The 10,484-nt window shown below is 45.1% G+C and overlaps 1 protein-coding gene across 2 annotated transcripts; it reads left to right on the forward strand.

The window, feature by feature from the left end:
- The first annotated feature begins 7,673 nt into the window (after positions 1-7,673).
- Positions 7,674-10,251, forward strand: LOC308270274 (tubulin alpha-1A chain-like). Of its 2 annotated transcripts, none has more exons than XM_080706082.1 (3): positions 7,674-7,809; positions 7,931-8,079; positions 9,036-10,251. In XM_080706082.1, exons 1-3 carry the CDS (start codon positions 7,689-7,691, stop codon positions 10,014-10,016), a joined length of 1,251 nt encoding a protein of 416 aa, XP_080562208.1. In that variant the 5' UTR covers positions 7,674-7,688; the 3' UTR covers positions 10,017-10,251. The 2 variants fall into 2 exon arrangements, with proteins under 2 accessions (XP_080562208.1, XP_080562209.1); XM_080706083.1 differs by having other exon boundaries at positions 7,931-8,043.
- The last annotated feature ends 233 nt before the right edge of the window (positions 10,252-10,484 follow it).

Raw genomic sequence — 10,484 nt, forward strand, 5'->3', positions numbered from 1 at the left:
CTTCCTTGGAATGGAACCCTTCTCCGGGCTACACTCCCAGACCTATTTTATATTTTTATTTGGAAACAGGTTCTCTTAAGCCTGGCTTCGAACCTGCACAATCCTCCTGTCTCCGTTTCCAAGCACGGGGATTACAAGTGTGCGCCACCACGCCTGGCTCCCAGCCCTATTTTTTATTCTTTATTTTGAAACAGGGTGTCACTGAGTTGCAAAGAGCCTCACTAAGTAGCTGAGCCTGTCTGTGAACCCAGACCCTGCTGTCTCAAGCCTCCTGAATGCTGGGATTACAAGCGTGCACGACCACACTGGCCGTTTATGTTTTACTTTAAAATAGGGTCTCACTGGTGGCGTACTCTTGTAATCCCAGCATTCGGGAGGCTGAGACTGGAGGATCACGGTTAGGGAACAGCCTCAGCTACTTAGTGAGGCTCTCCACAACTTAGTGAGACCCTGTTTCAAATTAAAGAATACAAAATAGGGCAGGAGGTGTAACTCAGAGGTCAAATGCCTCTGGTTTTCATCCCCAAACCCACAAAAATATATATAAATAAATAAGGCCAAGTGTGGTGGCGCACGCTTGTAATCCCAGTACTTGGGAGGCTGAGACAGGAGGATCACTCAGTTCAAAACCAGCCTCAGCTACTTAGTGAGGCTCTCAGCAACTTAATGAGACCCTGCTTCCAAATAAATATAAAAATAGTTCTGGGAGTGTATCCCGGAGGTAGAAAGCCCCTGGGTTCCATCCCCAGTACCAAAAAAATTAAAAAATATAAAAAATATAAATAAATAAAACAGGATCTGTCTCACTATATTACTAAGGGGATCACTAAATTATCAAGGCTAGCCTTGAACCTGCTATCCTCCTGTCTTAGCCCACCCCCCAAGTACTGCATAATGCCCTACCATGCCCTGCAGTAGGTAGTCTTTAAAAGCCATACATAGTTGGGTGCAATGTCACACACCTGTGATCCCAGTACTTGGGAGGCTGAGAAAGGAGGATCACACAGTTTCGAAGCCAGCCTCAGCTACTTAGTGAGGCCTTCAGCAACTTAGTGAGACCCTGTTTCCAAATAAAATATAAAATAGGTCTGGGAGTATAGCCCGGAGGTACAAAGTCCCTGGGTTCCACCCCCAGTACCACAAAAGAAAAGGAAAGAAAGAAAGAAAGAAAGAAAGAAAGAAAGAAAGAAAGAAAATCAGCTGCTTAGGCCCTCTACGACTTAGTGAAAAACTGTTTCAAAATTTAAAAAATAAGGCTGGCGTGGTGGCACATGCTTGTAATCCCAGCATTTGGGAAAGGGAGACTGGACAGCTCAGCTACTTAGCGAGAGCCTTTGCAACTCAGTGAGACCCAGTTTCAAAATAAATAATAAACGATAGGGCAGGGGGTGTAGCTTGGAGGTTGAATGACACTGGGTTCCATCCCCAGTTCTGCAAGAAAGAAAGAAAGAAAGAAAGAAAGAAAGAAAGAAAGAAAGAAAGAAAGAGAGAGAGAGAGAGAGAAAGAAAGAAAGAAAGAAAGAAAGAAAGAAAGAAAAGAATAGAAAGTGTTTCAAGCAAAAGATAAGGCAACTATGTCAAAACTCTTATCACAGGTCAACAGGAATTAAAAAGTATCTATAGGCTTAGCCACAAACATGGAAGGATTTCAATTTCAAGGAAAAGCAGGAACACTTAATTCTTCACTTATATTGGAAGATTCTAGAGACATCATTTCACTTCCTCTAAATTTGCTACTACCAAATTGGTCCAGGGCTAACTATAAGCACTCAGTAAATGTTTGTTGCATATAAATGGTAAAATACTTTATTAAAGTCTCTCTCTGGGTGTGTGTGTGTGTGTGTGTGTGTGTGTGTGTGTGTGTGTGATACTGGAGATTTATCCCAGGATCATTCTACCTCTGAGCTAAATCCCCAGCCCTATTTTCCTTCCTTCCTTCCTTCCTTCCTTCCTTCCTTCCTTCCTTCCTTCCTTCCTTCCCTCCCTCCCTCCCTCTCCTCTCCTCTCCTCTCCTCTCCTCTCCTCTCCTCTCCTCTCCTTCTCTCTCTCTCTCTCTCTCTCTCTCTCTCTCTCTCTCTCTCTCTCTTTCTGTGGTACTACAAATGGAAGTCAGGGGCCTTCTACCTCCAGGCCACACCCTCAACCTATTTTCTATTTTATTTGGAAACAGGGTCTCACTAACCTGCTGAGAGCCTCACTAAGTCGCTGAGGCTGGCGATCCTCCTCTCAGCCTCCCAAGTGCTGGGATTACAAACATGCACCACCCTGGCTATTCTATATTTTGAAACAGGGTTTCACAAAGTTGCAAAAGGCCTCACCAAGTAGCTGAGGCTGGCCATAAACCTGTAATTCTCCTGTCTTGGCTTCCCAAGTACCAGGATTATAATCATAGGCCATCACATCCGGCTATCTTAAATTTCTTTTTTTTTCTTTCTTTCTTCTTCTTTTTTTTTTTTTTTGGTGGTACTGGGGTTCCTGGAAGCCCTTCTACCTCCGGGCTACACTCCCAGACCTATTTTTGCATTTTTATTTGGAAACAGGGTCTCCTAAGCCAGCGCGCGCGGCTGGCTTCGAACCTGCGCGATCCTCCTGTCTCCGCCTCCCAAGCGCGGGGATTACAAGCGTGCGCCACCACGCCCGGCATTATCTTTAAATTTCTAACCAAGATAATCGTTAATGAAAATACCTCCAGTACAAAAATAAATAAATAAAAATGTACAGAGAGATTTGTTTAATTCAACAGACATATAAAAAATGTTAGGCCAGGTATTGTGATGCACACATGTCATCTCAGTACTTGGGAGGCTGAGAAAGGAAGATCACAAGTTCAAGGTCAGCCTCGGCAAGAGTAAGACTCATCAACCGAGGGAGACCTTATTTATTTATTTATTTATTTATTTATTTATTTTTGTGGTACTGGGAATGGAACTCCTGGGCATTCTACCTCCGAGCTACACCCCAGGCCTAATTTTTATTATTTATTTTTAAACAGGGACTCACTGAGTTGCAAAAAGACTCAGTTAAGTTGCTGAGAGCCTCACTAAGTAGCTAAGCCTGGCTTCGAACCTGTGCAATCCTCCTAGCTCAGCCTCCCAAGGACTAGGATTATAAGTGGTCACCACTCCCAGCTCCTTTTTTTTTTTTTTTTTTTTTTTTTTTGGCACTACCAAGGATGGAACTCAGAGGCATTCTACCTCTAAGCTCTACCCCCAGCCCTATTTTTTATTCTCTGTGTGTGTGTGTGTGTATGTGTGTGTGTGGTACTGGGGGGTAGAACCCAGAGGCTTTCTACCTCCAGGCTATACTCCCAGACCTATTTTGTATTTTATTTGGAAACAGGGTCTCACTAAGTTGCTGAGAGCCTCACTAAGTAGCTGAGGCTGGCTTCGAACCTGTGTGATCCTCCTGTCTCAGCCTCCCAAGCGCTGGGATTACAAGCATGTGCCACCACACCCACCTTATTCTTTTTTTTTTTTTTAAACAGGATCTCACAGCCAGGTGTGGTGCCGCACGCTTGTAATCTTTGCGCTTGAGAGGGGGAGACAGAAGGATCGCGTAGGTTCGAAGCCAGCCTCTCTGGCTTTAAGAGACCCTGTTTCCAAATAAAAAATATAAAAATAGGTCTGGGAGTGTAGCCCAGAGGTAGAAGGGTTTCCAGGAACCCCAGTAACACACACACACACACACACACACACACACACACACACACACACACACAGGATCTCACTGAGTTGCAAAGGGCCTCACTAAGTAGCCGAGGCTGTCCATGAACCGCGATCCTCCTGTCTCAGCCTCCCAGTTGCTGGGATTACAACTGTGTGCCCCCACACCCATGCTTCATCCTCCTGTCTCTTTACTGAATATACTTTTATTTGCTAAAGCGACAGAGATGATGGAGGATTACTTTTCTTATGAAATATGCAAGAGATGGATGGTTTGTATGTTGGATTTTAATTTTTCTAGAAAACACTACTGCAGCAAATTTGAGCAAGTGAAGCAGAGCTACGGGCAGGCTCGAAAAATCCATGGCTGCCATTGTCCTACCACAACCTGCAGCAGCTGTCTTCTCTTGTTCCTTCCTCCGCACACCCTGCTCTGCCCGCCAGCTAGTGGGAACGGCTGGAAATACTGCAAATAGTGCTGCAGACCCTGAAAACCCATTGCTGAAAACCAAAAGGAAAACTATCTGTCAAAATCCAAATTTTCAATTCTGGTGGCCAAACAAACCCCATTACTTCTGAAATTTCTCCAGCAATGGTAAATGGTCCGTAGTTCAGATCCTTACTCTGCATAGCCCATCCTTGCTGATAATGGAGCCTTTCTAAATAGCAAAAGAATGTTACCGCAATCCATTTCCTAGGGGTGAACGCAAAGCTTTTTTGTCCCAAGGGGCAATTGAGCAACCACCAGAGTCTCTAGAAGAATAGCAGGGGTGAGAGGCAGCTAGAATTCCCACAGTTAGAAGCCCAACCAAAGAAGAGCTATTCACGTAATTCATGTAAGGACTACATAAAAATGAAATGCAATTAAACAGACATTACGCAGTTGTCTGTGAATGAGGGGAACATAAAATGGTCTTCTTTTGTACATTATATAATTTTTCTCTTCTTAATTTGATGTCTCATTTTGTTACTTGATATTTTCCAGAAAAGAGGACAATGCAAAAAAAAAAAAAAAAAAAGTAACTGCACCCATAGGTAGTACTAGTGTCTGAACGCAATTCCTTTTCCTTGTATTTTCCCAGTTTTATAGCAGGAACGATAACTCTTTTCTAGGGACAATAAACCACACAAAATACATCACAGAGACTTATGGTAAAGGAATGTGTCTAATAAATTACTTATGTATGTGCATTAGCTCTTAATTACTGCATATTAGAACTACTTGTGTTCTGTATCAAATATGGTTTTTCTTTCCCTCGTCCACTTTTTGTTTAGCTATTGTGTGTGTGAAACATCATTTGATCCCGAGAAACCATTTTGAGTGGCTCTATCACGGAATCTTTTCTAAATTAAAAAAATACATTGACCAAGCCATTCTGAACATCACTCTGATCTTCTCTTGTATTTTCTTTTTAAAGCAATTGGAGATGTTGGATCCTAACTGTAAAACTAACAACACAGCCGAGTTTAATATACGATGGAAGAAAGACTGGTAGTAATTTGCCACAGTTATTTCATCTCAATACAAATTCTGCGACCAAATGTAGGTGAAACCCTTACATAGGTGATTTTAACTTCATTTTGAGAATTAAACAATATACAATCCGCCCCGTTTTCGTTCTTCCCTTTCCGCTCCTCCTCAACCCCACCCCATAATGGATGCTTGGCTGGCTGCCTTGCACGGTCTCTTTGTCTGAAGGATGCGAACAGTCTATGGATGCTGGGGAAAAAGGGGTGGAGGAGAGATTACCTCATCCCATGTCGCTTGCACCAATCACCACCCTCCAGCCGAGGCTTCTCTGGGCAGATCGAGGGGTCTGGACCAACAGGAGAAGGCCCCGGCCCATCCCCATGGCGACCGGGTCGTATAAAGGCAGCCGCATCCGCCGGGGCGGCAGGTTCTCTTACATCGACCGCCTAAGAGTCGCGCTGTAAGAAGCAGCAGCCTCTTCTCTCCGCCATCTGCGCAGCAGCCGCAAAGCCGCAACCATGGTAAGACTCTGCCTCCCGGCAGCCCCCGGGGCTGCTCGGAAAACCTTAAATCCTTTCTTTTTTGTAAACTCCTAGTAAAAGTCGTCTTCCGTCTTGAGAAGTCGAGCTTTGTTCTGCCCCTAGTCCTCAGCCCCGCGGTCGCCGCAGGGCGGTGCGGAAAGGGGCGGGAGGGGCGCGGGTGGAGACCCCGGGTGGGGACCCCGGGTGGGGACCCCGGGTGGAGACCCCGGGTGGGGACCCCGGGTGGAGACCCCGGGTGGGGACCCCGGGTGGGGACCCCGGGTGGGGACCCCGGCCCGCGCGCTGCCGCCGGGGCTGGCAATTCCGGGAAGCCCTGTTCTGGGGCCGGGAGAGGAGGAACCACCCCCCCCCCCAGGAAAAACAAAAACCCCCAGAGGGCTTGGGAACTGTAGCCGGGGGGTTGTGGGAGCAGGGAGGCACAGACCAAACGGAGCCTGGGGTTGGTATAAAAAGATCCCTCGCGGGTTCTTTGGCATTTCAGAAAGAAACCCTTATATTAACGGGAGAAAAATGTTTAGTTTCTGTCGCAGCCCTTGGCAGCCGGTGTCGGGGAGGCGCAGGGGCGGGGCTGTTTTGTTTCTTGCTTCTCTGGCTTTGGGTGAGGCTCTCCTCACTAAACCGCCTCTGTCAGAAGACTTCATAAAAGCCTTTTATCACTGCAGACTGTGGGCTTCAAAAGGTATTTTCATTCACTGTTAAAACTTCTATGAAATATATTTTTTTTTCTTGATGAGCAAAAGCACAATTCGCTTGACAATGGAGATGCCCCACCCTAAGGTAGAGAGAGACTGAGACAGTCATGGCTGCGTGGTTGGGGAGGAAGAAAGCCCATTTAGTGGAGCCCAGGGCGCCCGAACTGTCAGGACCCAGGGAAACGCCCTTTAGCCCCCACCATACTCGGTGAATACACAATGAAACTTACAACCCTAAAGATTATAAAGAACATCTCTTTTAAAACAAGAAGAATATGCATATTATGTGGTGCATAGACTCTTAGATTGAAAATACTATTTTGTCTTAAATCAAATATTTCATTATCTTTTCACTGGACTTTTACTCTTTGTTTGGTAACTCTTTGTTTGTAACTTAGGAACTGATATTTTAACACTAATAATTTTTCAGGTTTTTTTTTTTTTAACAGGGGAGACTATTTTGGAAAAATATAAAGTAATGAAATTGCTGCAGACAAAGAAGAATTGTACTCAGCATCCAGTACGCAGTACTGTCTTTTGTTCTAGTGAATCTTCATTAATTCATTTCAATTCAGGCACATGGTCCTAGGCTGGGTCAGAGAAGGAGCACTGGCAAAGCAGCACAATGAGATCATGTAGGCAGTAGCTGGAAATAGAGCTTGCTCTGTTAAATAATGTAGCAGACAGTACCGGCTAGCACCACGCACAGCAAATACAGCAATGCAGTAGTGTAGGAGGCAGATCTTGTCTATCTTCTAACCCCCTAGAATTAATGGATTCTGCAGATAGACTGAAGAAGGGTGTGGCTGCTAGCCTCAGCTGCAATACAGATGTCTACATTGAAACAGCAAGTCCTATTTACAAGAAACCTTGGACCTAAAGTAGAAGGAAAAAATGAATTTTAATTAATGATTGAATGCAGTTTGCTTTATTTTACGTAATGTGTGCTTTGAATATTTTTTAAATCCGAAGTCTGTTTAAGTATGGCTGTGGGAACAATGGGTTTGCGCCATGTGCTACACAGTCCCAAGGTGACATTATTATTCAGACCACACCCATTTGCAGCATTTGTAGCAGGTGATTTTCATTAACCATTTCTGTCATATTCAGGATATGATCCCAAACAAATTTGAAGAATACTTATATGCTACTACATACATTTTAAATTTTACTGAAAATGCAACTTAATTTTATAATTTTTTTTTTATTCTTCCCACAGCGTGAGTGCATCTCCATCCACGTTGGCCAGGCTGGTGTCCAGATCGGCAACGCCTGCTGGGAGCTCTACTGCCTGGAGCATGGCATCCAGCCTGATGGCCAGATGCCAAGCGACAAGACGATCGGGGGAGGAGACGACTCCTTCAACACCTTCTTCAGTGAGACGGGCGCGGGCAAGCACGTGCCCAGGGCAGTGTTTGTAGACCTGGAACCCACAGTCATTGGTGAGTTGGCCTCTGACCCAAGTGAACTCCTACAGTGCTGAGACCGGAGGTCTGTCCTGGGGGCTCCATGATACCCCATTGTGGGTTAGTGAAGGGCGGCTGGTCTCTTTTCCTTTTCCAGATGAAGTCCGCACTGGCACTTACCGCCAGCTCTTCCACCCTGAGCAGCTCATCACAGGCAAGGAAGATGCTGCCAATAACTATGCCCGGGGCCACTACACCATTGGCAAGGAGATCATTGACCTCGTCTTGGACCGAATTCGCAAGCTGGTATGTTTATTATTGACAATAAAATAAGTTAATGAACATAAGAAAGATATTGAAATAATGCTGTTTATTTCAAACACAAAAATGAAATATAGTGAGATGAATTATTCCTTTTTTAAAAATTCAGTTAAAACATAAACTCTTTGGCATCATTTTGTAAATATTGAGAATTTTTTAAGAAATGCTGAGTAATTCCAAGATTTTTCCTCCCTCCCTTCCTTCCTTGGTATTGGGCATAAAACCGCAAGACCTTGTGCATGCTAGACAAATACTTTTATCACTGAGCTATGTCTTCTAGCTTTTTTATGGTACTGGAGATTTCACTCAGGGGCATTCTACTTCTGAGCCACAACCACCCCCAGCCCTATTCTTTTTTAAAAACAGGGTCTTACTGGGTTGATAAGAGTCTCATTACTTGTAGAGACTGTCCTTGAACCTGCAATCCTCCTGTATCAGCCTCCCAAGTACTGGGTTTACAGATGTGCACCACCACACCCAGATTCTCCCAGTCATTTTTATTTTGTATTTTGAGGTCTTACAAAGTTACCCAGGCTAGTCTTGAACTTGTGATCCTCCTGCCTTAGCCTCCTAAGTAGCTTATGTTACAGCCTAATCCCACATATATATTTGCAGTACTGGGGATTACACACAGGAGTATTCTACCTCTGAACTACACCTCCAGCCCTTTTTTTATTCTTTATTTTGAAACAGGTTCTCACTAAGTTGCAGAAGGTTTCACTAAGTAACTGAGACTGGCTGAGAACCCAGATCCTCCTGTCTCAGCCTCCCAATTACTGGGATTACGAGCATGTGCCAACACATCCAACTCCCTATATTTTTTAAAAACCATTTGTCAAAATAAGATTTAAATCCTAGAGATATATGAAAAGTGAAAGTATATTTATTATGATTGTATCAAAAAACAAAAATATTTTTTCTATTCATTTGTTTTCTAACAGGCTGACCAGTGCACGGGTCTTCAGGGCTTCCTGGTTTTCCACAGCTTTGGCGGGGGAACCGGTTCTGGATTCACCTCCCTGCTGATGGAACGCCTCTCTGTTGATTATGGCAAGAAGTCCAAGCTGGAGTTCTCCATCTACCCAGCCCCCCAGGTTTCCACAGCTGTGGTGGAACCCTACAACTCCATCCTCACCACCCACACCACCCTGGAGCACTCTGATTGTGCCTTCATGGTAGATAATGAGGCCATCTATGATATCTGTCGCAGAAACCTCGACATTGAGCGCCCAACCTACACTAACCTGAATAGGTTGATAGGTCAGATTGTGTCCTCCATCACTGCTTCCCTCAGATTTGATGGAGCCCTGAATGTTGATCTGACAGAATTCCAGACCAACCTGGTGCCCTATCCCCGCATCCACTTCCCTCTGGCCACATATGCCCCTGTCATCTCTGCTGAGAAAGCCTACCATGAACAGCTTTCTGTAGCAGAGATCACCAATGCCTGCTTTGAGCCAGCCAACCAGATGGTGAAATGTGACCCGCGCCACGGTAAATACATGGCTTGCTGCCTGTTGTACCGTGGTGATGTGGTTCCCAAAGATGTCAATGCTGCCATTGCCACCATCAAGACCAAGCGTACCATCCAGTTTGTGGATTGGTGTCCCACTGGCTTCAAGGTTGGCATTAACTACCAGCCTCCCACTGTGGTACCCGGTGGCGACCTGGCCAAGGTGCAGCGAGCTGTGTGCATGCTGAGCAACACCACAGCCATTGCTGAGGCCTGGGCTCGCCTGGACCACAAGTTTGACCTGATGTATGCCAAGCGTGCCTTTGTTCACTGGTACGTGGGTGAGGGGATGGAGGAAGGAGAGTTTTCTGAGGCCCGTGAGGACATGGCTGCCCTAGAGAAAGATTATGAGGAGGTTGGTGTGGATTCTGTGGAAGGAGAGGGTGAGGAGGAAGGAGAGGAATACTAAAGTTAAAAAGTCAAAAGGTGCTGCTTTTACAGGGAAGCTTATTCTGATTTAAACATTGGAAAGTGGAGGTCTGATCAGTTAATTTGTATGTAGCAGTGTATGCTCTCATATACAGTTACTGACCTATGCTTTAAAACATAAATGCTTTGTCACAGACCCAAGTTGTCTCTATCTCTGATGGATTTTGAATAAAGTATTCCCTGTCTTAAATGTGTTGTCTTGTGTTTTTTTTTCTTTTTTTTTTTTCCTTTTTATTTTGCGGGTCTAGGGTTGGAACCCAGGGGCATTCAACCTCCGAGCTATACCCCCTGCCCTGTTTTTTATTCTTTATTTTGAAACAGGGTCTCACTGAGTTGCAGAGGGCCTCACTAATAGCTGAGGCTGTCCGCGAACCGTGATCCTCCGGTCTCAGCCTCCCGAATGCTGGGATTACAAGCATGCGCCACCATGCCTGGCTTGTGTTTTCCT

Source organism: Muscardinus avellanarius (assembly GCF_963383645.1).
Source record: "Muscardinus avellanarius genome assembly, chromosome: 11".
Lineage (NCBI taxonomy): Eukaryota > Metazoa > Chordata > Mammalia > Rodentia > Gliridae > Muscardinus > Muscardinus avellanarius.

Bases quoted from the DNA above. Each gene is read 5' to 3' on its own strand.
- LOC308270274 (XM_080706082.1), top strand. From the start codon at position 7,689: ATGCCAAGCGACAAGACGATCGGGGGAGGAGACGACTCCTTCAACACC. The intron at 7,810-7,930 runs GTGAGTTGGCCT...TTCCTTTTCCAG, and splicing joins CCTGGAACCCACAGTCATTG to ATGAAGTCCGCACTGGCACT. The intron at 8,080-9,035 runs GTATGTTTATTA...GTTTTCTAACAG, and splicing joins TGGACCGAATTCGCAAGCTG to GCTGACCAGTGCACGGGTCT.